General features: G+C 42.6%; 1 protein-coding gene and 4 pseudogenes across 2 annotated transcripts in view; 2 read left to right on the forward strand and 3 right to left on the reverse strand.

Annotated features, from left to right (window-relative positions):
• Window positions 1–480: 480 nt before the first annotated feature.
• Window positions 481–598, reverse strand: LOC134894262 (5S ribosomal RNA; annotated as a pseudogene).
• Window positions 599–744: 146 nt separating this feature from the next.
• LOC134897216 (5S ribosomal RNA) lies at window positions 745–862 on the reverse strand (annotated as a pseudogene).
• An 8,819-nt stretch (window positions 863–9,681) lies between these two features.
• On the forward strand, window positions 9,682–9,799 carry LOC134897346 (5S ribosomal RNA; annotated as a pseudogene).
• A 146-nt stretch (window positions 9,800–9,945) lies between these two features.
• On the forward strand, window positions 9,946–10,063 carry LOC134895065 (5S ribosomal RNA; annotated as a pseudogene).
• A 15,647-nt stretch (window positions 10,064–25,710) lies between these two features.
• The window catches only part of LOC135054997 (coagulation factor VIII-like), a 638,500-nt gene continuing 636,548 nt past the window's right edge, over window positions 25,711–27,662 (reverse strand). For both annotated transcript variants that reach the window (XM_063958535.1, XM_063958534.1), the window contains one exon: window positions 25,711–26,073. In XM_063958535.1, coding sequence (XP_063814605.1) covers window positions 25,930–26,073 — 144 coding nt within the window. In that variant the 3' untranslated portion in view covers window positions 25,711–25,929. The remainder of the gene's footprint in view (window positions 26,074–27,662) is intronic.

Consider the following 27,662-nt stretch of genomic DNA (forward strand, 5'->3'; position numbering starts at 1 on the left):
TAAAAAAACCAATATATATGCAGTTAGCAAAAAGTTTTAAACTGCTAATGATTGGCGGTGCTCCCAGGAATTTTGTAGGCTAGACTACAATTGAAAAAGAGAGAAAAGACAAAAAACCCTTGTTTGGGAGCACTCGTTTGTAATGATTTGTATAATATGAATAAATGATAAGTAAAATAAAACTTAACCTTTAATTGTTTCTGGAATAAAAAGAAATAAATGTGGAATGATTTTGAGACTCGTGTCTGATGTTTGCAAAGGAACTTGTTTGACCTTTTTAACAAATGAGGTACAAGTTACTGAGAGAAGGTGAAAATATCAGAAGCAATGTGTTTGATGAATATCCATGTGTTCTGATGAAATAAGTGTATCCAGAACAATCACTGTGCATGCCTTGGAATGAAGGTTTCAATAGAAGCGTGATATGGTAGCAAGATTAAATTAACTGAACAGAATCTTTTGAGAAGGAAAGAGAAAGGGGGCCCACTGCACCTGGTATTCTCAGGAGGTTTCCCATCCTGATACTGACCAGGCCATACCTGCTTAGCTTCCGAGATCGGACAAGATCGGGTGCATTCAGGGTAGTATGGCCGTGGGCCTATTGTGGGAAATATAAGGAAAGAGATGAAAAGGAAGAAAATCCACTCCTAATGTCCGTTCTGTACATAAATCAACCATGTGTAGTCCGGGAGTGTTTTTCCAGAAGCAGAAGTAAAGAATAGAAAGCGTTGGAGAATTAAAAAGGGCCCACCGCACCTGGTATTCTCAGGAGGTTCTCCTTCCTAGTACTGACCAGGCCATGCCTGCTTAGCTTCCGAGATTGGACAAGATCGGGCGTATTCAGGGTAGTATGGCCGTGGGCCAGTATGGAGAAAATATAAATGGAAAAGGAGAGTACACTGCTTTCTGTACTTCACACTCAACCAAGGCCACTGATGGTTTCAAATGGTAATTCCGGACAAAGTGTGTCAAGATGGTTCTAAGTGTCTGGAATTGATAGAGGTATAGTGTGGTAAGTGAAGTTTAGCAGATGGTGAAGCTCCCACAGAAATACTGAAAGGATGATGTAAGATGTGTGTATATATCTTATGGAAAAAGAGCTCAAAACTGGCTCATGGATAGTATATATAGAGTCTTTTTGTGAAAAAAATGTTTTTTTGATCTATACCAGTTGGTAATAAAACCGAGCTGGGAATTGACTCAATTTAGAATGTCAATTAATACAATAATAATTGCTGGTCTCCTGGGGGAAAGCCAGATAACTGATCATGTGCTGAAGGAGCTAAGAGTTGGCTTCTAAATGGTACTATTAGCCTTATATTCAGAATAGGAAAGGTTAATACCAAGTGTCAATTATTCAATGATTAAAGCCAAGATTGCTGGTAAGGAGCTCAAGGCTGGCTCCCAAACGGTACTCTTCACCTTATATTCAGAGTGGGAACAGTTAATGCCAAGTGTCAATTATTCTTTGATAAATGCCAGAGAAGACAAAAAATATAAATAAATAATGCTACCATAAGTAAATATATGTGTTGAAATCACAAAATGCTACCTTAAATACATATATGGATTGAAATTGCAACAGATAAAAAATGTTTACCATGACTGCACTTGTGTGTATAACTCACGGTTGAATATCTGTATCTAATAAGTCAACCTTGGAGGCATGGGCGGGTATTAGAACATAATTATGCAGATTGTTATTTGCAAATAAAACACTGTTCAAAAAACACTGTTCAAAACAGAGGGTGTAGTGGTAGATTTAGTATCTGTTATCACTACTACTATATTTGTGGACAAAAAAAACAGTATGCAATTGGTATTAGGCAACGGACTTAAATGTCATTGAGCACTAGTGATTTCTGCTGCACATTTAAAACCCTGGAGGTCTAGTGTCAGTTACCGCAGCCGCAAGGTATGCGGCGAGCGTTGTCCAGGTCCCCTCTGTTCGCGGTCCCGCTGCAGTGATGAACGCGGCCGCCCGCTTCCGGAATGGGCGTGGCCGCGATGACGTCACTACGGACGTTCTCTCCTCGACGTACGTTTCACCTGATTTGGCTTGGTCACGAGAGCCTCTCACTACTGCTCTCTTGTGGCCAGTACTTAAAGGTTGAGATAACCAATGAATTTGTTACTTAGATTCGACTGACTGCTGGTTGGACCTATCAGGTCCCGAGTGGGATACCCTGTGGAATCCATTTTGGAAAAGGGAAAAGGGAAGGGAAAAGGAAAGGGATGAGGAATAGAATGAAGTACTGTGAGTGTAATGAAATGTGAATGAAAATGGGAAAAGACTGAGTGAGTGCTGGAATGAAAAGATAAATGGTGATGGAATTGAAGAATAAGAAAATGGTGAAGTGAAATATAAATTGTATTGGTGGTGATAAAGATGGTGTTGAAAATAATAAAAGATGAAAGTAAATAGAAATGATAAAAATAAAATGAAGTTAAAAGGAGATAAATATGAAGGTGATGAAATATAAAATAAAGTTTGGTAAGCTAAATATGATTGATGTCTAACTAGAGGGTGAAAATTGAGAGAATAGGGTGAGATCAAAATGAAAATTAATAAATGGATAAATAAATGGTGAGAAGTGAGTGGTGAAATGAATGGGAGTGGGTGAGGGAGTGCTGCACTGGGATGAAAGAGAATTGAGAGAATTGAGCTAAAAGTGAAAAGTAAAAAGGGGAAGGGGTTGTGGCTTGTGTGTAAAAGTTGGGGTGCGAAAAGGAGGGGAGGGGTGTGACGTAGGGAAGGAGTGGAAGATGACATGATGAATGTGAGTGAGTGGATGGGAAAGTCAGTGGGTATTTTTGTGGGGTATTGTCTGCAAGAGGAGTATTGAGTGTAAAGGGGATGTGTGGGTGGAAATGACAGGGTCTGGAGGGCCAAGGAGAGGATGTGGCAAGTGAGGGGAGAGGTTGGTGCTGTGGGAAGGATGGAATGCGTTGTGTGCAGTAAAGACTGAGGTGACAGGAGGGATGGGAGAGAAAGGGGGCGAATGGAAAAGAAAAAGAAATGAAGGAAAAGAAAGAAAGGGAAAGAAGTGGATGGGTGATGTGGAAAGCGAAGGGGAGTGATGGAAAGGAAAGGAGGAAAGAGGGAAAAAAGAAAAAGGATGAAGGAAAAAGAGAGAGGGGGAAGAGAAGAATGTGGGGAAGAAGAAAAAGGAAGAGGGAGACGGAAGATGGAGAGATAAGGAAAGGAAAAAGGGTGCGTAATTGAGTGATGGTGTGGAGGAGGGACGGGAAGGGGAGGAGTAAGGTAGGAGGGGAGCAGGATGGATGGATATTGGAATTATGTGGGTAGAAAGATGCTGTAATTGATGTATTCATTTAGTCCTTTGGGAATTAGGGTGTCCAGCTTGAAAATCCATTCGGATTCCTTTTTCTGGAGTGCCATGCTGTAGTCTCCGCCTCTTAATCCCATTTTTACATGTTCCAGACCTGAGAAATGAAGATCTTCTGTTCGACTGTCATGGAAACGTAAGAAATGTCTGGCGACTGTGGTGAGCTTTTTAAATTGGGCTAAGTCTGATTTAGCGTTTCTCACCGTACTGATATGTTCAAGTGCCCTGACTTTGAACATGCGAGATGTCATGCCCACATACCTTAAATTACAGGTACAAGAGATGCAATAGATCACATTCTCTGTCCTACAGTTGAAAAAATCATGCACTGTGATCTGTTGGTTGAATCTGTCCATGATTGTCGTAAGGTTAGAGATGTGTGGGCACAATTTACATTTACCGCAAGGATAGCTACCTTTGAGGGGTCTTGGCTTTGAGGGCTGTGAGAAATAACTTCTTACCAATTTATCTTTTAAATTTGGTGCCCTCCTTCAGCTCATATTGATGTTCTGACCAATATGGTCCGAGATGTCCTCATCCATTTTCAAGACGTGCCAATGGGTTTGCAAGATTTTTCTTGCATCTTTCCAATTCTTACAGAAGTCACCGATAAAACGTAGGGTGTTTTTATCTTCCTTAATTTTTGTAGTAGGGAAGACCAAGGAATCCCGTTCTATTTTTTGCACTTCAGATTTGGCCCTTTTGATAAGTCTGTTGCTGTATCCTCGTTCTTTCAATCTTGCAGCCAAATCAATGCTTTTAGTTTGAAAGGTGGAGTCTTCAGTACAATTCCTTTTTAATCTAAGGAATTCTCCTTTGGGGATGTTTTTAATGGTTGAAGGAAAATGGCTACTAGTTGAATGAAGTAAGCTGTTGGTTGAGGTCTCTTTCCTGAAAATTTCAGTGGCTACTGTGTTGGTCTCATCTCGATATATCCTGAGATCAAGGAATGGGATAGAAGATTTGCTGCTGGTGTATGTAAATTTCATATTGATCTGATTGGTATTAAGATAGAGGATATATTGATCCAGTTTGTCTTGGGTGCCATCCCAGATCATAAAAATATCGTCTATGTAACGTATCCAAATCAGAATGTGGTTAGTGTATTCCTCTTGATCATCGTTAAATACCATTTCCCGTTCCCACCAGCCTAAAAAGAGGTTCGCATATGTGGGGGCACATGCCGCCCCCATAGCGGTGCCCCTGGTCTGTACATAGAAGCGATTGTTGAAAAGAAAGTAGTTGTGATTCAACACAAAATGGAGTAATTCCAAGAGAAAATCCTGAAAATCACCAGTATCACCCATGGACAGAAAATATTTAACTGCATTGATGCCCAAATCGTGTTCGATGGATGTGTATAGAGATTCAACATCTAATCCAACCATTATATGGGAGTCTTCCAAGCGTATACCTTGGATTTTCTTCAGGACATCAGTCGTATCCTTGACATATGAAGGAAGGGTGAGGACATGTTGTCGCAGGTGAACATCAAGGAAGCAGCTGGCTTTTTCTAGAAGGCCCCCATTACCAGATATAATGGGTCGTCCCGGTGGATTGTCCACATTTTTGTGGACTTTAGGTAGCAAATAAAGTGTCGGCGTCCTTGGGTGCGGAGTATTCAGATAATCCCATTCTGTTTTTGTGATGGTACCTTGTTGAAGATATTTGTTAATGATCCGAGAATAAAGGTTAGAGAAGTTCTGTGTGGGATCAAATAAGGTCATTTTGTAGCAGGAGGTATCTTTCAATTGTCTGTTGGCCTCTTTGAGATATAGTGTAGTCGGCCATATTACGATATTTCCTCCTTTATCTGACATTTTGATCTGGATGTCGTCCCATTTTTGCATCTCTTTTATAGCTGCTCTCTGTTGTCTGGATAGGTTGTCAATCGATCTAAAAGATTTCTGGCGCCGGTAAAGTTTGTCGAAGTCACGTGACACCAGATCCAAGAACCTATCCAGACAACAGAGAGCAGCTATAAAAGAGATGCAAAAATGGGACGACATCCAGATCAAAATGTCAGATAAAGGAGGAAATATCGTAATATGGCCGACTACACTATATCTCAAAGAGGCCAACAGACAATTGAAAGATACCTCCTGCTACAAAATGACCTTATTTGATCCCACACAGAACTTCTCTAACCTTTATTCTCGGATCATTAACAAATATCTTCAACAAGGTACCATCACAAAAACAGAATGGGATTATCTGAATACTCCGCACCCAAGGACGCCGACACTTTATTTGCTACCTAAAGTCCACAAAAATGTGAACAATCCACCGGGACGACCCATTATATCTGGTAATGGGGGCCTTCTAGAAAAAGCCAGCTGCTTCCTTGATGTTCACCTGCGACAACATGTCCTCACCCTTCCTTCATATGTCAAGGATACGACTGATGTCCTGAAGAAAATCCAAGGTATACGCTTGGAAGACTCCCATATAATGGTTGGATTAGATGTTGAATCTCTATACACATCCATCGAACACGATTTGGGCATCAATGCAGTTAAATATTTTCTGTCCATGGGTGATACTGGTGATTTTCAGGATTTTCTCTTGGAATTACTCCATTTTGTGTTGAATCACAACTACTTTCTTTTCAACAATCGCTTCTATGTACAGACCAGGGGCACCGCTATGGGGGCGGCATGTGCCCCCACATATGCGAACCTCTTTTTAGGCTGGTGGGAACGGGAAATGGTATTTAACGATGATCAAGAGGAATACACTAACCACATTCTGATTTGAATACGTTACATAGACGATATTTTTATGATCTGGGATGGCACCCAAGACAAACTGGATCAATATATCCTCTATCTTAATACCAATCAGATCAATATGAAATTTACATACACCAGCAGCAAATCTTCTATCCCATTCCTTGATCTCAGGATATATCGAGATGAGACCAACACAGTAGCCACTGAAATTTTCAGGAAAGAGACCTCAACCAACAGCTTACTTCATTCAACTAGTAGCCATTTTCCTTCAACCATTAAAAACATCCCCAAAGGAGAATTCCTTAGATTAAAAAGGAATTGTACTGAAGACTCCACCTTTCAAACTAAAAGCATTGATTTGGCTGCAAGATTGAAAGAACGAGGATACAGCAACAGACTTATCAAAAGGGCCAAATCTGAAGTGCAAAAAATAGAACGGGATTCCTTGGTCTTCCCTACTACAAAAATTAAGGAAGATAAAAACACCCTACGTTTTATCGGTGACTTCTGTAAGAATTGGAAAGATGCAAGAAAAATCTTGCAAACCCATTGGCACGTCTTGAAAATGGATGAGGACATCTCGGACCATATTGGTCAGAACATCAATATGAGCTGAAGGAGGGCACCAAATTTAAAAGATAAATTGGTAAGAAGTTATTTCTCACAGCCCTCAAAGCCAAGAACCCTCAAAGGTAGCTATCCTTGCGGTAAATGTAAATTGTGCCCACACATCTCTAACCTTACGACAATCATGGACAGATTCAACCAACAGATCACAGTGCATGATTTTTTCAACTGTAGGACAGAGAATGTGATCTATTGCATCTCTTGTACCTGTAATTTAAGGTATGTGGGCATGACATCTCGCATGTTCAAAGTCAGGGCACTTGAACATATCAGTACGGTGAGAAACGCTAAATCAGACTTAGCCCAATTTAAAAAGCTCACCACAGTCGCCAGACATTTCTTACGTTTCCATGACAGTCGAACAGAAGATCTTCATTTCTCAGGTCTGGAACATGTAAAAATGGGATTAAGAGGCGGAGACTACAGCATGGCACTCCAATAAAAGGAATCCGAATGGATTTTCAAGCTGGACACCCTAATTCCCAAAGGACTAAATGAATACATCAATTACAGCATCTTTCTACCCACATAATTCCAATATCCATCCATCCTGCTCCCCTCCTACCTTACTCCTCCCCTTCCCGTCCCTCCCCCACACCATCACTCAATTCCGCACCCTTTTTCCTTTCCTTATCTCTCCATCTTCCGTCTCCCTCTTCCTTTTTCTTCTTCCCCACATTCTTCTCTTCCCCCTCTCTCTTTTTCCTTCATCCTCTTTTTCTTTTTTCCCTCTTTCCTCCTTTCCTTTCCATCACTCCCCTTCGCTTTCCACATCACCCATCCACTTCTTTCCCTTTCTTTCTTTTCCTTCATTTCTTTTTCTTTTCCATTCGCCCCCTTTCTCTCCTATCCCTCCTGTCACCCCAGTCTTTACTGCACACAACGCATTCCATCCTTCCCACAGCACTAACCTCTCCCCTCACTTGCCACATCCTCTCCTTGGCCCTCCAGACCCTGTCATTTCCACCCACACATCCCCTTTACACTCAATACTCCTCTTGCAGACAATACCCCACAAAAATACCCACTGACTTTCCCATCCACTCACTCACATTCATCATGTCATCTTCCACTCCTTCCCTACGTCACACCCCTCCCCTCCTTTTCGCACCCCAACTTTTACACACAAGCCACAACCCCTTCCCCTTTTTACTTTTCACTTTTAGCTCAATTCTCTCAATTCTCTTTCATCCCAGTGCAGCACTCCCTCACCCACTCCCATTCATTTCACCACTCACTTCTCACCATTTATTTATCCATTTATTAATTTTCATTTTGATCTCACTCTATTCTCTCAATTTTCACCCTCTAGTTAGACATCAATCATATTTAGCTTACCAAACTTTATTTTATATTTCATCACCTTCATATTTATCTCCTTTTAACTTCATTTTATTTTTATCATTTCTATTTACTTTCATCTTTTATTATTTTCAACACCATCTTTATCACCACCAATACAATTTATATTTCACTTCACCATTTTCTTATTCTTCAATTCCATCACCATTTATCTTTTCATTCCAGCACTCACTGAGTCTTTTCCCATTTTCATTCACATTTCATTACACTCACAGTACTTCATTCTATTCCTCATCCCTTTCCTTTTCCCTTCCCTTTTCCCTTTTCCAAAATGGATTCCACAGGGTATCCCACTCGGGACCTGATAGGTCCAACCAGCAGTCAGTCGAATCTAAGTAAAAAATTCATTGGTTATCTCAACCTTTAAGTACTGGCCACAAGAGAGCAGTAGTGAGAGGCTCTCGTGACCAAGCCAAATCAGGTGAAACGTACGTCGAGGAGAGAACGTCCGTAGTGACGTCATCGCGGCCACGCCCATTCCGGAAGCAGGCGGCCGCGTTCATCACTGCAGCGGGACCGCGAACAGAGGGGACCTGGACAACACTCGTCGCATACCTTGCGGCTGCGGTAACTGACACTAGACCTCCAGGGTTTTAAATGTGCAGCAGAAATCACTAGTGCTCAATGACATTTAAGTCCGTTGCCTAATACCAACTGCATACTGTTTTTTTTGTCCACAAATATAGTAGTAGTGATAACAGATACTAAATCTACCACTACACCCTCTGTTTTGAACAGTGTTTTTTGAACAGTGTTTTATTTGCAAATAACAATCTGCATAATTATGTTCTAATACTCGCCCATGCCTCCAAGGTTGACTTATTAGATACAGATATTCAACCGTGAGTTATACACACAAGTGCAGTCATGGTAAACATTTTTTATCTGTTGCAATTTCAATCCATATATGTATTTAAGGTAGCATTTTGTGATTTCAACACATATATTTACTTATGGTAGCATTATTTATTTATATTTTTTGTCTTCTCTGGCATTTATCAAAGAATAATTGACACTTGGCATTAACTGTTCCCACTCTGAATATAAGGTGAAGAGTACCGTTTGGGAGCCAGCCTTGAGCTCCTTACCAGCAATCTTGGCTTTAATCATTGAATAATTGACACTTGGTATTAACCTTTCCTATTCTGAATATAAGGCTAATAGTACCATTTAGAAGCCAACTCTTAGCTCCTTCAGCACATGATCAGTTATCTGGCTTTCCCCCAGGGGACCAGCAATTATTATTGTATTAATTGACATTCTAAATTGAGTCAATTCCCAGCTCGGTTTTATTACCAACTGGTATAGATCAAAAAAAAATTTTTTTTACAAAAAGACTCTATATATACTATCCATGAGCCAGTTTTGAGCTCTTTTTCCATAAGATATATACACACACATCTTACATCATCCTTTCAGTATTTCTGTGGGAGCTTCACCATCTGCTAAACTTCACTTACCACACTATACCTCTATCAATTCCAGACACTTAGAACCATCTTGACACACTTTGTCCGGAATTACCATTTGAAACCATCAGTGGCCTTGGTTGAGTGTGAAGTACAGAAAGCAGTGTACTCTCCTTTTCCATTTATATTTTCTCCATACTGGCCCACGGCCATACTACCCTGAATACGCCCGATCTTGTCCAATCTCGGAAGCTAAGCAGGCATGGCCTGGTCAGTACTAGGAAGGAGAACCGCCTGAGAATACCAGGTGCGGTGGGCCCTTTTTAATTCTCCAACGCTTTCTATTCTTTACTTCTGCTTCTGGAAAAACACTCCCGGACTACACATGGTTGATTTATGTACAGAACGGACATTAGGAGTGGATTTTCTTCCTTTTCATCTCTTTCCTTATATTTCCCACAATAGGCCCACGGCCATACTACCCTGAATGCGCCCGATCTTGTCCGATCTCGGAAGCTAAGCAGGTATGGCCTGGTCAGTATCAGGATGGGAAACCTCCTGAGAATACCAGGTGCAGTGGGCCCCCTTTCTCTTTCCTTCTCAAAAGATTCTGTTCAGTTAATTTAATCTTGCTACCATATCACGCTTCTATTGAAACCTTCATTCCAAGGCATGCACAGTGATTGTTCTGGATACACTTATTTCATCAGAACACATGGATATTCATCAAACACATTGCTTCTGATATTTTCACCTTCTCTCAGTAACTTGTACCTCATTTGTTAAAAAGGTCAAACAAGTTCCTTTGCAAACATCAGACACGAGTCTCAAAATCATTCCACATTTATTTCTTTTTATTCCAGAAACAATTAAAGGTTAAGTTTTATTTTACTTATCATTTATTCATATTATACAAATCATTACAAACGAGTGCTCCCAAACAAGGGTTTTTTGTCTTTTCTCTCTTTTTCAATTCCACTCCTAGATGGGCCAGGTGTTTGTGTCGGCCACTTGGGTCGCTGAGCTTAGTCATCCAGTGACCTCGGTGCAAATTTTAGGACTAAAAATAATATTGTGAGGTGTGAGGTGTTCAGAATAGACTGAAAATGAGTGGAAATTATGGTTATTAAGGTTAATAATACTTTGGGATCAAAATGACCCCCAAATTCTATGATTTAAGCTGTTTTTTAGGGTTTTTTGAAAAAAACACCCGAATCCAAAACACACCCGAATCCGACAAAAAAAATTCGGTGAGGTTTTGCCAAAACGCGTTCGAACCCAAAACACGGCCGCGGAACCGAACCCAAAACCAAAACACAAAACCCGAAAAATTTCCGGTGCTCATCACTACCCCAGACCTGAGTATTAGAATCATAACATTATCACCGGCTCAAAAACTTTAAAAAAAAAAAAAAGGGGGGGGTTTTAAATTTTTTCCCATTCAGTTTTGGTGAGAGGTAACCGGCTTCATGAATCCGGCAGGGTTAGGACCAAATCCCGGTCAGCTTTTACTTAACCAAATTCAAGAACTTACTCAGATGGTTCAGGACCATTCTCTTCGGGTGAGATCGCAGGAAGATCTTTTGCGAGCCTCCCCAAGGGTGGTCCCAGAACCAAAGATGCATTTACCCGACCGTTTTTCGGGTAACCGAAAAGATTTTTTTAATTTTAAAGAAGCTTGTAAGCTATATTTTCGTTTAAGGCCTAGTTCCTCTGGTACTGAATCTCAGCGGGTTGGGATTATTATGTCATTACTCCAGGGGGATCCACAGACCTGGGAGTTTGGGTTAAAAGCTGAAGATCCTGCTTTGTTATCTGTAGACGCCTTTTTTAAATCATTAGGTCTGTTGTATGATGACCCAGATAGAGATGCGTCAGCTGAGAGTCACCTGCGTGCTCTCAAACAAGGTAAAAATCCAACAGAGGTGTATTGTACCGAATTTCGCCGTTGGTCGAACGACTGTGGCTGGAATGACCCGGTCCTGCGCAGTCAGTTTCGCCTCGGTTTATCTGAACTTATTAAAGACAGTCTCCTCCAGTACCCCGCTCCTGAGACTCTCGATAAACTCATGGAGCTTGCTATAAAAATAGATCGTCATCTCCGAGAGCGGAGGGCTGAAAGAGGAACAACTGTTAGGCCTAGTCCTTGTGTTTATACCTTTCCAGAGGACGTCGAGGAGCCCATGCAGATGGGTCTCTCCCGGCTGTCCCCAGAGGAAAGAACCAGAAGATTAAGTTCTGGTCTTTGTTTGTACTGTGGTGGTAAGGGACATATTGCTCACAACTGCCCAAACAAGTCGGGAAACGCTCTGACCAAGTGAATTGTGAGGGGGTTCACTTAGGTCTGCAGCTTATCTCCTCAAATGACTCTCTCTTAGTCCCTGTTAAGATTTCCTTTGGCAGCCTCAGTTCATTGGTGTCGGCCTTTGTCGACAGTGGAGCTGCAGGAAATTTTATGGATTTAACTTGGGCTAAGGCCTTAGGCATTCCACAGATACCGTTGGATAAACGTATCACCATGCACGGGTTAGATGGGGGTCCGCTTTCCAATGGGATAATTACTCACCGCACACCTCCAGTATTACTTACAGTAGGAGCCTTACATTCTGAAGATATAGAATTCTACCTTACACATTGTCCGGCAGTTCCTGTAGTTTTGGGTCACCCTTGGCTTGCCTTTCATAATCCCACCATTGATTGGCGGTCCGGGGAGATTTCCCAATGGGGTACTTTTTGTGTTAAGGAATGTATTTCTTATCCAGTCCGGGTTGCAGCAGTCGTCCCAGAGCTTATTCCTGTGGAATATCAGGATTTTGCCGATGTGTTCTCCAAAGGCAATGCGGACATTCTGCCTCCCCATCGGTCCTACGATTGTGCAATTGAGTTAGTACCAGGTGCCACTTTGCCTAAGGGGAGATTATATGCCCTGCCCGGGCCAGAAACCACGGCCATGAATAATTACATTCAGGAAAGCCTTAAAAAAGGTTTCATTAGGCCTTCAAAATCTCCGTTGAGTGCAGGATTTTTCTTTGTTGAGAAAAAAGATGGGTCACTTAGACCATGTATTGATTTTAGGGCTCTGAATAAGATCTCTGTGAAAAACACCTATCCTTTGCCATTAATTTCAGTACTTTTTGATCAGTTACGCTCCGCCGTGATCTTTTCAAAAATTGATCTTAGGGGAGCTTACAACCTCATCCGAATAAAATCTGGGGATGAGTGGAAGACGGCTTTCAGCACTCAGTCGGGTCACTATGAATACCTGGTGATGCCGTTTGGCCTGTCAAATGCTCCGGCGGTTTTTCAAGACCTCATTAACGATGTTCTCCGTGACTTCCTTGGGAAGTTCGTGGTCGTTTATCTTGACGACATTTTGATATACTCTGAGTCTATGGAACAACATGTTACCCAGGTGCGTCTGGTTCTTCAAAAATTACGAGAGAATCATTTATATGCCAAGCTTGAGAAGTATGATTTTCACATCACAGAGGTGTCTTTCTTGGGGTACATTATTTCTCCCCAGGGATTTTTCATGGAACTGAAAAAACTCCAGGCCATCCTTAATTGGGCGCAACCCACTAATTTAAAAGCAATTCAGCGCTTTTTAGGGTTTGCTAATTATTATAGGCGGTTCATTCATACTTTTTCTGACCTGGTCGCTCCCATAGTAGCCTTGACTAAAAAAGGAGCGGATCCCTCCAATTGGTCGCATGAAGCTGAGTTAGCCTTCCGGGCCTTGAAGCAGGCCTTTGTCTCAGCTCCTGTCCTCAGACATCCTAATCCGGAGCTTCCCTTTATTGTGGAGGTTGATGCCTCAGAGGTTGGATTGGGGGCTATCCTTTCTCAGGAAGATCCGGAGTCTCAGGAGTTACATCCTTGTGCCTTCATGTCCAGGAAATTCTCCTCCGCTGAATCCAACTATGACGTTGGTAATCGGGAATTACTGGCAGTAAAATGAGCTTTCGAAGAATGGAGGCATTGGCTGGAGGGAGCTAGGCATACTATTACTGTTTTTACTGACCATAAGAACCTGCAATATATTGAATCAGCTAAACGGCTTAATGCTCGGCAGGCACCTTGGGCATTGTTTTTTACTCGTTCCAGGTTTATAATCACCTTCAGGCCTGGTTCCAAGAATACGAAAGCTGATGCCCTGTCACGTTGCTTTCTTCCGGTTCACAATAGCAATCCTGTAACTACCCCCATAGTTCCATCTTCAGTCATCCGGGCAGGCCTCACACAGGATTTATTTACTCAGTTAAACCAGCTTCAACACCAAGCTCCTAGACTTACTCCTGCTGGTCGTCTTTTTGTCCCTGAATTTTTGAGAGGCACTGTTTGAACTGAGTTTCATGACAACAAAGTCTCGGGGCATCCGGGTATCACTAAGACCTTGGAGTTAGTCTCTCGCTCAGTGTGGTGGCCTAGTCTTTCTAAAGACGTTAATGAATTCGTCCATTCCTGTCAGATTTGTGCACAGCATAAGGTTCCTCGTTCGTTGCCTATCGGGCAACTTATGCCTTTAGCCGTTCCTCTCAGGCCATGGTCTCATATTTCCATGGATTTCGTGGTGGACCTTCCCCTTTCAGCCGGATTGTGAGTCATTTGGGTGGTAGTGGACCGTTTTAGTAAAATGGCTCATTTCATTACCCTCTGCTCAAGGGTTGACAGTTTTGTTCCTCCGCCATGTGTTCAGGCTCCATGGTTTGTCCACTGATCGGGGTCCACAATTCATCGCACGATTCTGGAAACGTTTTTGTGCCTCATTGAAGATGAAACTGTCTTTAACATCGGGTTACCATCCACAGTCTAACGGGCAAACCGAACGAGTCAACCAGTCATTAAAACAGTATTTACGCTTGTATTCGGCCAAACTCCAGAATGATTGGTCCAAGTTTCTTCCTTTGGCCGAATTTGCTTATAATAACTCTTGTCATTCCTCCACCAAGGAGTCCCCATTCTTTTCAGTCTTTGGTTTTCATCCTAGAGCCAAGTCTTTTTTCCATCATTCTCCAGTTTCCTCGTTGACCTTAACCTCCCATCTCAGAGCAATTTGGAGAAAAGTGCACCTTGCCCTCAGAAATGCGGCCTTCCGAGAAAATAAATTTACTGATAGGCTCCGACGTCCTTGCACTTTTAAGGTGGGAGATAAGGTATGGTTGTCAACTCGCAACATCAAGCTTCGACAACCTTCGGCTAGACTGGGACCCAAATTTATTGGACCGTTTCTTATCATTAAGAATGTCAACCCAGTTGCTTTTCGGCTACGCTTGCCAAGATCTCTCAGAACTGGAAATACTTTCCATTGTTCCCTGTTGAAACAATATGTTTCTTCCAGCAGATTTCCTCGGAGGACCTCCCAGGGTAGATCTCCAGTGGATGTGCAGGGACAACAGGAGTTCTTGGTAGAGAAGGTGTTAGATTTAAAAGTTTCCCGGGGCCGGCTTTATTTTTTGGTTCACTGGAAAGGCTATGGTCCGGAGGAAAGGTCTTGGGTCCTGGATAAGGATCTACATTTTCCTAAACTCAAGAGATTATTCTTTCAGGAATTTCCTCAGAAACCGGTCTTTAGGGGTTCGTTGACCCCTCCTCAAGGGGGGGGTACTGTTAGGCGCCGCGGTCCGGGACTTCCGCCCGGCGCCTAGCAACTAGGGACGCCGAGCGCGCTTAGCCGCCGGGTCCCTAGCAACGCTAGGACGCCGTGCGCGCTGAGCCGCCGGCTCCCTAGCAACGCTAGGACGCCGGGCGCGCCGAGCCGCCGGGACCCTAGCAACGGGGACGCCACGGATGGACCGCGTTCCCCGTTGCAGGGTTGATTAATTAACTGTGCACACATGTTTTCTGGTCGTGCAGCAGGGCAGCTGCACGACATTCATTTTAATCAGGCTCTGGACTCTGATTGGAGGATTCCCTGCTAAATACCTTCTCAGTGCCTCACACAGACGCCGGTGATAGTTTCCTGCATGCTGCTCATGTTGGTGAACGTCTGTTCCTGATCTGCTGTGCCCGGTCATTCCAGTCCTCTGAGTTCCTGAGTCTTGGTGTTTGTCATCTCATCCCAAGGAGTTCTCCTGGTCCTCATTTACCTGTGACAGTCTTTAGAGGATCTCGTTTGGTTTCGTGAGTGGCGGCTCTGCCGCGTGCTGCGGCCTAGGCCGCTTTATATTGTGTTCTGGTTTTGGAGCATTTGCGGAGGTATCCGCTTCCACAGTCCTCTCCGGAACTCGGCGGTGCCGTGTAGGAGAGTGGACAAGTGGAGTATTTTGGTTGTTCTTTTCCCTGGCGGTAATCCGCGCATACTTTAGTTTTAGGTTTGTTAGTAGCCCCTGGCCTTGTTGTTTAGTTAGAGGGCCCCTTGTTATCACCCTGTCTCGGTTCACTCTTTGTCTCTCATTAAGACCTGAGGGGGCATCGGAGTTGGGCAGACGTAATCCGCCCTTCAAACGCGGCTGCCATGGGCCCAAGCAACCATAGTCTCGCAAAAGTGTACTGACAGCACAGGCGAGACAACGGAGATAGGGCGCCAGGGGCTATTCCCATTCCTTTCCCCTTTCCCAGCATTACGTTCTGGTATTCAGGTCCTTTCATATAAGATCACCCCAGACCTGAGTATTAGAATCATAACACCGGGGAACATAGAGATGGAAAAAAAGAGTTCCGCCACTAGGGCCAGGACTGCAGAATGCGGTGCACTCGGGATAACAAGGGAGGAACAGAGTTAACTCCACACGTCCTAACATGTGGAGTGTAAAAAAAAAAACTTATGTCAATTATTTCAGTGAGTGACTATGTAACTCTGTCTGATCACCTGAAAATAAACATTAGACACACCAAGCATCAAATTTCTACCCTACCAGAAAATAATAGCAACCGAAGCTGCAGATACAAAATTAAGATAAATTGAGATAAATTAACCGAACCCTAGCAAACTTTCTTCAGTGAATGATGTATCTAGATGAGAGGGTTTCTTCTGCTATATAAAGTATAAAACATGTACATGTAGGAAAACATCCTCAACCTTCACTTATAAACCTAACCTTATGAATAACACATGGGCGTCCCAGGAGAGAGTCCCAAATAAGTGTCCATGTCCGAGAGAAGGGATCACAGACATATGACCCCGATTTCACTCTCAAGAGGCCAACTTCACAAGTTATACTCACGAGAGCCATCTGATATTAAAAGAGTGGAGAGGCAAGGGACAAAGTAATACTGAAAGTTAAAGTCCCACGTTCAAGTCTTATCAGCCGGGAAAGGAGAGCGAATCTTATTCTTTGGAGACGAAGATGGCCTAACCGTCTGGAAAGGGGATTCTCCAACGGGAGCTCGTGGGGAAGAAATCCCTGAGCGTAGAGATTGCCACTCGGGTAACCGAATCTGAGGTATGTTCAAGATGGAGCAAAAGGATATAAGGTCGTCTGGAACACGGACAGAGGCTGTCCTTCCGCCATTGGTTGCAGTGAGACTGAACGGGTATCCCCATCTGTATTTAATATTAAGCTTCCTCAAGGCATCAGTCAGAGGCTTAACTTGCCATCTGGATTGTAAGGTATGCCATGAGAGGTCCTGAAACACTTGAATAGGATGACCGTTGACCTCTAGGCCCTCAGAGTTTCTCAGCTTGCAAAGTATTTAATCTTTTTGAGTAAAATAATGCAGCCAACATATGATGTCTCTGGGGCGTTCAGACTGCAACTCTTTCGGGCGAAGTGCTCTATGCGCCCTATCAAAAACAATAGAGTAATTTGGGTCATTTTCCAGCACTTCATTGAAGATTTTATTGAGGACGTCTTGTAGGCCCTGTTGAGGAATATTCTCTGGGATACCCTTGACCCTCAGGTTGTTCCTGCGTCCTCTGTTATCTAAATCATCTAAATGGTCGCGTAATCCTTGAATCTCCTCGGCCTGTAACCTCACCACATCCCCAGCTTCTTATGAAAAGCATCCATTTTCTTCCCGTTGGTTTCCAAGGTTTCTATACGAGATCCCAGTTGTGTCAATTCCGATTTAATCAACGATACCTCAGAGTGGACCACTTCTCGAAGCTTATTTTCCAGAGAGGTAAAGTCTTTAGTAGGGATATCTGCTGTAGTCGGTAATGATTGTAGCAGTTTGAGGACTTTCTGCATATCTTGTTTCTCAAGTTGTCCCAAAGTGTGTGAAGGGACACTCACCTCCATGGAGGTCTCTGAGTTCGTTGAGTGTGTGGGTAAGGCCGGAGTCGATGGGACAGACATGTAAGTGTCCTTTGGAAGGTTAAGGAAGCGCCAGAGATCAGAACAAGGCAGAGCTTCCGATAGGTGGTTAACACTCTTTGATCCCCTACGTCTCCTTCGACTCATGGAAAGGCAACTGCCTTTGCGGGGCAGAAGTTGTATGGCAAAGATGTAGTAGCAATACTGTCACAAACAGGAGAAGGAACGCTCCTCCCTGGTGTAGGAACAGGAAGTCCCAGGCCTGGAAATTTTTGGAGTGATGGCAGGACGCAGGACTCAGAGGTATGGGTTCGATCATGAAATAAAGTCAAAAAACATGGAAGACAAGGTAGGGTGTTAAAGCACAGCCAGTGTCATATTGTGTAGGAGATGTGTCAGAGGGTGACAGCCGTCCCTCCCCTGGGAGGTCTTAGAGGAGCCGCCACCTTTCCATAAAATAGATAAAGATTACATCAGATCAGTGAGTGGTGAAGCAACTTGTAATTTTCAGACCAGCCACTAGATGGAGCCAACTGATCACAGAATCTGTGTCTGACTTTATAATCAAGGCTGAAGTTATATAGCAGATGAGAGATGATAAAGTAACGTTTGGAAATGTCAGACAGGTGAAACTACTGAAAACACCACCTTTAAAAAGCTGAGAAGGAAAGTCAATGAATCTTGAAGTACACTGTAGGTGACTCCTGAAGTCTGCTTATCTGTTCGTGGGGAAAGAGGGTGTCTGTCCGATCTCCTTAATATGCAGCACTATTCTCCAGAAGCACGGAGGGCCAGTCACAGTAGTGGGGATCACCCAAGACTGGTGGCAGGACATTGTCCCGGGACACACAACACTGTGGGAGCTGCTTTGCCCACTTCAAAGATGGCTGCTGCATGCTGGAAAATCTGGAGTGGAGCGCCCGCAGCAGACTCCACAGGGTCTTTCAGGCCGCCTTCATACAGGGGAAGCCCCCCCATTACAGCCCACGGTGTCTGGGGCGGCAGCATCGAGTCACGGGGATCAGGTGAAGTGGGAGGTCATGTGCCACTGCATCGGAGGTCAACAGCGGGTCTCCTGGGTAGCTGAGGTCCCAGACTTGGGAGGGAGGACAGGCCGCAACCCGGAGGGAAGGTATATAAGTTCCCCCGCTCAGTGTATCCTGCTACAGGCCTCTTGAGGGGGATTATAAGGGTGGTCGGAGATGAAAGCAGCTTATTGGGGGTGTATGAGAGGTACTTTGGTAGGACACCAGGCTGGGGCTCTCCTAGTGCACGTCCATCCTCATAGGCAGCCAGGCCACACCCCCAGTAATTCAATTGTTACTCCGTTTAGATGCCTGGTAGCAGCAGGGCTGACCTTTATTCTCGCAGCCTCCTGAGGTGTAAGAAGAAATATGTACTAAGTCAGCACTTCGGGCGAGTTCATCTATTTTTCCAGTGTCAGTAATTATTCCACCTTCTTCCAAAGACAGAAATCCTGAAAACATTGCTTGTTGGTATGTCAGGAGATATTCATTAGTTTTTATGTACCAGTCATCTATTGTGGCTATCTGCTCGCACCCTCCTGAGGTATGAGCAGCAGTCATTGTAAAGTCTGGCTTTCAGACGCCTTCACAGCAGTGCTTCCAGTAGTTATCATGGTTTTAGTTGTTTTACGTGGCTAACCCAACACAGCTAACATGCGGCACTCGATCACAGTGGCATAAACAATTGGATAGCTCTGGACACTTCAGATGGGAGCTAGGAGAGCATTATTGTGCACAATCAGTGTAGAGACTATCAATTTACTAGAAAGCAGAGTCATTAAGACACCCTAGGGACAATTAAATTATTTATAGGTACCGGCCAGTAGGTGGCTCCCGACAGCAGTAATTCAAATGTTCTGCCATTTGGGAGCGATCACAACCGGCGCAGACATTTCTGCTTGCAGCCTCCTGAGGTGGTGAGTAGAAATGTGCGGTGTCCCCCAAGTGAACTGGTGGGCCATATTATCAAGATTTAGATGAGCATGGGAAAATTGTTGCCACTATTTTGTGTGTGGGTTGGTGATAAGTCACCATTGAAGGGCAAGGCAACAGTTCCCGAAGTGTTGGAGGAATTATATTGTTTTTTCCCCAGCTGCTACAAGATGTTAATTGTTTGTTATTTATTAACAGTTTCTTATATAGCACAGCAAATTCCATTGTGCTTTTACAATTATAAACAACAGTGATAAAACACAAGTGGGTAATAACAGGGGCCCTCATTCCGAGTTGTTCGCTCGCAAGCTGCTTTTAGCAGCATTGCACACGCAAACCCGCCGCCTACTGGGAGTGAATCTTAGCTTAGCAAAATTGCGAACGAAAGATTCTCTAAATTGCGAATAGAAATTTCTTTGCAGTTTCTGAGTAGCTCGATACTGACTCTGCCACTGCGATCAGTTCAGTCAGTTTCGTTCCTGGTTTGACGTCACAAACACACCCAGCGTTTGGCCAGACACTCCCCCGTTTCTCCAGCCACTCCCGCGTTTTTCCCAGAAACGGCAGCGTTTTCTCACACACACACATAAAACGGCAAGTTTCCGCCCAGAAACACCCACTTCCTGTCAATCACACTACGATCACCAGAACAAAGAAAAAACCTCGTAATGCTGAGAGTAAAATACCAAACTTCTTAGCAAATTTACTTCACGCAGTCGCAGTGCGAACATTGCGCATGCGCAGTTTGCGGAAAATCGCTGCGATGCGAAGAAAATTACCGAGCGAACAACTCGGAATGAGGGCCAGGGTGAGGACGGCCCTGCTCGCATGCTTACTCTCTATACAGACACTCAGCAGCCATAGGGACACAATTCAGCTTCTGGTGAGCAGAAATGTACAAAAAGTGACCTGTTTGGGCACCCACTTTTCGGGACGCTCATGGGACCGGATTCAATTGAACGCAAATTAAATATCGTCAGGAAGGCATACCCAGCGCTATTCAATTCAGCATGCTGCTTAGTCCAGCTAGTGGATTTCTGCTTGCACCCATTCTGGAGGTGCAAGCAGAAATCTGACAAAACTAGTGCCGCGATGCTGTTTTGTGCCCTAGCGCAGCGCATAAAGTATTTTGAATGCCTGTTCTCATGCATAAACACCCTGTTTAAGACGCAAGTATGGGCATACTCTAACATAGCAGTACGCTGAATTGAATGATTCCGGGACTTCCTTCCAGGTGCTTCAATTTGCGTTCAATTGAATTGAGCACATGGATTACACAGGATTTTAGGCTGATTAAAACTAGAGATGAGCGGGTTCGGTTCTCAGAGAACCGAACCGTACCGAACTTCACTTTTCGAGTCCAGATCCGAGCCAGGCTCGGGTTTTCCCACCAGACTCGGAAACCTGAACGAGGCAAAATGTCATCATCCCGCTGTCGGATTCTCGTGGGATTTGGATTCCATATAAGGAGCCGCCCATCGCGGCAAATTCTCACTCTAGTATCGGAGAGTGTAGTGAGAGGACGTGTCTCCATCCTCAGTGTCTGTGTTGGGGTGGGAAAGTGGGGTGGCGAGTCTAATGCTGTGTTGTGCTGCTCAGTCCAGTCCAGTGTAGTCAGTGTCTTATGCTGCATCAGTCCAGCCAGTCACAGTGTTGGTGTCCTCTGCTACTATATGTCCCCAGTACTGCTGGCTGCTGTATAAGTCCCTTGCATTTTTGCTGTGTTGTCTTGCATCAGACCAGGGGTAGTGTCTTGTGCAGCATAAGTCAAGTGACCAGTCACAGTGGTAGTGTACTCTGCTGCCATATATCCAGTGTAGCTGTATACGTCCCTTTCAGTGGTGCTGTGTTGTCCTGCATTAGACCAGAAGTGTCTTGTGCAGCATCAGTCAAGTGACCAGTCGCAGTGGTGGTGTCCTCTGCTGCCATATATCCAGTGTTACTGCCGTATAATTCCCGTGATACTGGCGTATAATTCCCGTGATACTGGCGTATAATTCCTGTGATATTGCCGTATAATTCCAGTGATACTGCCATATAATTCCTGTGATATATTGGCGTATAATTCCTGTGATATTGCCGTATAATTCTCGTAATACTGCCATATAATTCCTGTGACATTGCCTTATAATTCTCGGAATACTGCCGTATAATTCCTATGATATTGCCGTATATTAATTCCTGTGATCTTGCCATATAATTCTCAGAATACTGGCGTATAATTCCAGTTATCTGCCGTATATTTCCATATAACTCAATATAATTCCGTATAAATCCAGTCCAGTGGTGCTGTCCTGTGCTGTATATTATTTACTCCAAATAAAGTGGATATTAATATTGAATCCAAATAATTTTCACATGGTTTGCCCTGTGAGGTGTATGGGTACACTCTCTTGTTCCGCATATTGTGTTATATAACTCCAGAAAAATAATGGAGAACAAACATTTGGAGGATAAAATAGGTAAATATCAAGAACCACTTCCTCCTAGTGCTGTAGCTGCTGCCACTAGCCATGACATAGACAATGAAATGCCATCAACGTCGTCTGCCAAGGCCGATACCCATTGTGATAGTAGAGGGCATGTAAAATCCAAAGAGCCAAAATTCAGTAAAAAGACCCAAAAAAGAAATTTAAATAGTCTGAGGAGAAATGTAAACTTGCCAATATGCCATTTACGACACGGAGTGGCAAGGAATGACTGAGGCCCTGGCCTATGTTCATGACTAGTGGCTCAGCTTCACATGACGATGGAAGCCCTCATAACTGAGGTCTTGACACTTATGTTGGTGTTAGATGTGCATCCGGTATCCGCCATTAGTGCAGTTGGATTTAGACAATTGATGGAGGTATTGTGTCCCCGGTACCAAATCCCATCTAGATTCCACTTCACTAGGCAGGCGATACCGAGATTTTGCCATTTAATTCCAGTGATTTGGACGTATAATTATTAATTACAGTGATTTTGCCAATTAATTACAGTGATTTGGACGTATAATTACAGTCATTCTGCAAATTAATTCCAGTGATTTGAATGTATAATTATTAATTACAGTGATTTTGCCAATTAATTCCATGTAATTTGGACGTATAATTACAGTGATTTTGCAAATTACAGTGATTTGAATGTATAATTATAGTGATTTTGCCAATTAATCCCAGTGATTTGGATGAATAATTATTAATTCCAGTGATTTTGCCAATTAATTCCAGTGATTTGGACGTATAATTATTAATTACAGTGATTTTGCCAATTAATTCCATGTGATTTGGACGTATAATTACAGTGATTTTGCCAATTAATTCCATGTGATTTGGATGTATAATTAGTGATTTTGCCAATTAATTCCAGTGATTTGGACGTATAATTATTAATTACAGTGATTTTGCCAATTAATTCCAGTTTTAGACGTATAATTAGTGATTTTGCCAATTAATTCCAGTGATTTGGATGTATAATTCCAGTGATTTGGACGTATAATTCTAGTTGGAATTGTTTGTGTCACTTGGCTCAGTCATACAGCTACCTCATTGCACCTCTTTGACATCTTTGCATGAGGTGCTGTTTGGGGCCTTTTTTTTTATATCTGCCCTCATGTCTGCCACTGCAGTGCCACTCCTAGATGGGCCAATTGTTTGTGTCGCTTGGCGTAGTCATACAGCTACCTCATTGCACCTCTTCTACATCTTTGCATGAGGTGCTGTTTGGGGCCTAGTTTTTGAAAAGTACCATCCTGTCTGACACTGCAGTGCCACTCCTAGATGGGCCAGGTGTTTGTGCCGCACACTTGTGTCGCTTGGCTTAGTCATACAGCAACCTTGATGCAACCTTTTGGCCTAAAAACAATATTGTGAGGTGTGAGGTGTTCAGAATAGACTGGAAATGAGTGGAATGAGGTTAATAATACCGTAGGATCAAAATTACCCCCAAATTCTATGATTTTAGCCATTATGTTTTTTTCAAAAATCATCCAGATCCAAAACCAATCCAAAAACACGAAAGGGTGGCTTTGGCAAAACCAAGCCACAACCAAAACATAAAAAAGTGGAATTAAACCCAAAACACAAAACAAGAAAAGTGCCAACCGCACATCTCTAATTAAAACCAGGTGAAATGCTGGCTTCAGTTAAGCCAGCCACAGAACCTGTGTAATTCACGAGTGTCCCGGTTTAAAGGGATAGTACGGTAAGCCTAGCTTTACAGATACCAAGCGGGAGTTCAATTATTTTTTGAACACCCATCGCTGCCAGTAGCTATTTTAGTTCTTTTGCCATTGGGTGTGAGAACCTCTGATGCCCATGATTTCTGGTCGTAACCCTCCTGAGGTAACAAGCAGAACTCCATGAAAAAGTCTGGTTGTTGGGCACCCAGATGCAGTGCACCCAGAACTTTAGATGGGTTTAGCCACTTTATGCATCTAAAACTGGTGCTTTTGGGTGCGTCATGCATGAAATGTAATGGGCACTTAGTTACTTGTGCCCGCCCAATGAACTTAAGAAATGTTAGATTTGCATAAACTACAGAAACTTCGAGGGGCAATTTCAATGTTTATGCGCTCCCAATCTCGCTTAAAATTGCTAAACCTGACTAAAGTGCTGGACGCAATGTGAAAAGTGCTGTTTGTTTCTGCTTGCCAGCATGAGGGCTGTGAGTAGAAGTGCTGGCACCAGCAGGTGTTCGTGGGCGAATGGAGCAACAATTGAATTTCTCCGTCGGGTACTCCCATTGGGAACTCAAAACTGATGGCCGCTGATGCAAAAAATGTAATACCCCCATGAATGTAAAGGTGAGGCAGATATTTTGGATCATCAGTTCAAAGGATTTTGCATCCTACCCCTGAAGGATCCATGTGAGGCAGATGTTTTGGGAGCACTACATAGGATTACACTGAGGTACATGCAATGCCTGGAAGAGGTGATACATAATGGGAGAGATAAAGACTAAGTGACATACACTATCCTTGAAAGATCATCGCAGGCACACTAAGTGGGGGTAATTCAGTTGCCGACATAAGTGCGATGTTCTGTTCTGGAATGACAGATTGTGCCCCCATAGAGGTGTGAGGGAAAACTTGCAATGTTGGCACTTCTGAATGTCTGCTCTGAAAAGCTTTGTATAGCTCTTTCCCTATTTTATCTGTAGAAGTCTGTTATGCTTTGACAGTCCTAATTGGTCACATACTGTATTCCAGCACTTGTGTGCCCGAGCAGCTGATCTTTATCAACTTCTGATTAGGATCTATGAGCTGTTGCTCAGCCGGACTAGTTAATGCAGTCAGGCAGTTACCGCATGACCCTTTATGTGATCATCCTTCTGCCCTAAATATGTCCTGCTGGATCTAGGTTTAAAGGAGGTATAAGTTTTTGGACACTCACTACTCCCTAATACCCCATTCACATTTTACAAATGACCCGGTATTTTGTCGGGTCGGCACAGGTTGCTGTGTGGTGTGAAAGGGTCACTGCTTAATTTCCGAGTCTCCTGACCTGGTAGTTCAACCCAGGAATAAAGAAGGGTTATTACCGGGTCAGGCGCAGTGTGACCGGGTTATATCAATGCATAGGGAGAGGCGGTGCGAAGATGATCTCATCTCCAGTGCTGCCTCTGCACCCGCCCCCGAGGCCAAGTGAGCAATCTAACTAGATTTTTAGAGCTGGCAATAGTGGCGCGCAGGACTGCACATTTCTGTCACCGGCACACTAAGCACAGAGCGATGTGTGCCTAATTTCTAAGCAATCTAGTCAGATTGCTTAGAAATTAAGTAAAAATCACTACATGTGTACCCCCCTAAAGTCCAAAGGGAGATAGTATCTAAAGTGCTGAGTTTACCTAAAGAATAAAACACATTAAATAAGTATACACATGGCTGAATTTAGATACTGGTATGAATGTAGGTAAAGCTCTGTTTTCTGTCACTGTTTCAGGTGCATATACTGTATATAGCCAATACGGTATCAGTTTTGTACAGTGTGTGGTTGTATTCAGATTGCACCTTTTAATTACCATGAGATTTCATTACTATTACACTACTTGATTACAATTATTTTCAAGCTTTAAGTATAATATACCATGTTTTTGCTCATTTTATTGCATTAATTTAGCAGTACAGTATAATGAAAATCCTATTTTATGTAATACATAATTTGAAGGTGGATAGCTGCAACAAATGTATTATGCTAATATAGTGACATGATAAGTATATATTTATTCAATAAGCATAATTTAATTTAAATTCAATAGAAATTATGTAAAGGATGGATTAAACAGTAATTTATCGCACCCTTTAATAATATAAGTTATATATTGCACCCCAGAACCTCCATCCTCAGAGCAATGCCCCCATTCCATTTCTCAGGATGCAGTTTTAAAAAACGTGTTATAATTGGAGTCTCTATGGTGACCCATAAAGGAGTGTCCGAATCTTTGTTCGCTTGAAATATCTAAAAAAAAAAGAAAATGTATTTATATTATATTTTGATGAAAAATTACTAATAGACTGTTTAAATCAAAGACAGTTGTGTATTTCATTTATCAGTTATATATTATTTTATTTTACCATGAACAGCAATACTGATGTATAGACTGTGTAACAAAGTCATTATATATCGGCTTTCCAAGTATCACTATTTCAAAGTGAGGTCAAAATGAGTCTATTTTTAAATCTGAAGATAAGGAAGAACTGAACATATTTTCAGTCTTCAGGAATGCTGGATGAAATCTTCGAGAGAGACAAAGTGGGGAAGATGCTTATAACAATCAATCAGCTTCTAGCTATCATTTATTTAGCACCGCTTAGAAAATGACAGAAGCTGATTTGTTGTTATGGGCAACTTCTCCACTTTATCTCTCTAATGTCTCGGGCTAATTAAGTACTGTACTTCCTAATTGGATAGGTTACATAATCATGTTCATTTTCTCATTTTAACTATGTGCACATTGCACATGGAATACACCTTAAATATATTAGTACACACAGGTGAAATTTAGATATCTTTTTTTAAAATAACAATATATAATAATAATAATAACAACTTTATTTCTGTAGTGTTATTTAGGGGTAATTCAGACCTGATTGTAGCAGCAATTTTGTTAGCAGATGAGCAAAACCAAGTGCAGTGCTGGGGGGGGGGGGGGGGGGGGGTTATTGGCAGATATAACATGTGCAGAGAGCATTAGATTTGGGTGTGGTGTGTTCAAACTGAATTCTAAATTGCAGTGTAAAAATAAAGCAGCCAGTATTTACCCTGCACAGAAACAATATAACCCACCCAAATCTAACTCTCACTGCACATGTTATATATGCCACACCTGAAGTGCACATGGTTTTGCCCATCTGCTAACAAATTTGCTGCTACGATCAGGTCTGAATTAGGCCCTTTTATTCAATAGGACTCTAGGCATGATAGAGCTTCACAAAAAAGAAATGGGTATACATTGGTATACTTCAGGCGCTTATGACATGAGATGCTTTATTGAGCAGCTGCCTTTTAATAATGGGGTAGTCAAACTCACAAATATCACAATAACACAGCAAAATGAATTCTGCGCTCTGATTAAATATTATAGTCTTTAAATGTTTACTATTTAATAAAATTTAATACAGGTATTTTTATTTATGAAAATACAATTAAAAAGACAAATAATTAAAAGACATAAGCGATAAATGGTAAAAGTATTTTACCCTAGTTGAAGTCAGGATATGAAAAGTCTCTCACTGAAGAGTTTTTTTGCTAGTAGAGTCCATTCCTTATAGATCCCCTGTATACATAACTGGGTGTCCAATTAATAACAGTTCCTTTTAGAAGATATAAGCAGATCCAGAAGGAGGTGTATTGGCCAAATCACCGTTAGAGGTGATGATAATGTAGGTAAGTCCTGTTTAGCGTATGCACCTCATGCATTACGGTGTATAATGTCCTCCATAGATGAATGGTAACTGATTCCCCTCCAAACAGGATAGACACAGTAGAGTCTATTCCTTATAGGTCCCCTGTATTCATAAGTGGGTGTCAAATTAATAATACAGGTT

Source organism: Pseudophryne corroboree, chromosome 3, assembly GCF_028390025.1.
Source record: "Pseudophryne corroboree isolate aPseCor3 chromosome 3, aPseCor3.hap2, whole genome shotgun sequence".
NCBI lineage: Eukaryota > Metazoa > Chordata > Amphibia > Anura > Myobatrachidae > Pseudophryne > Pseudophryne corroboree.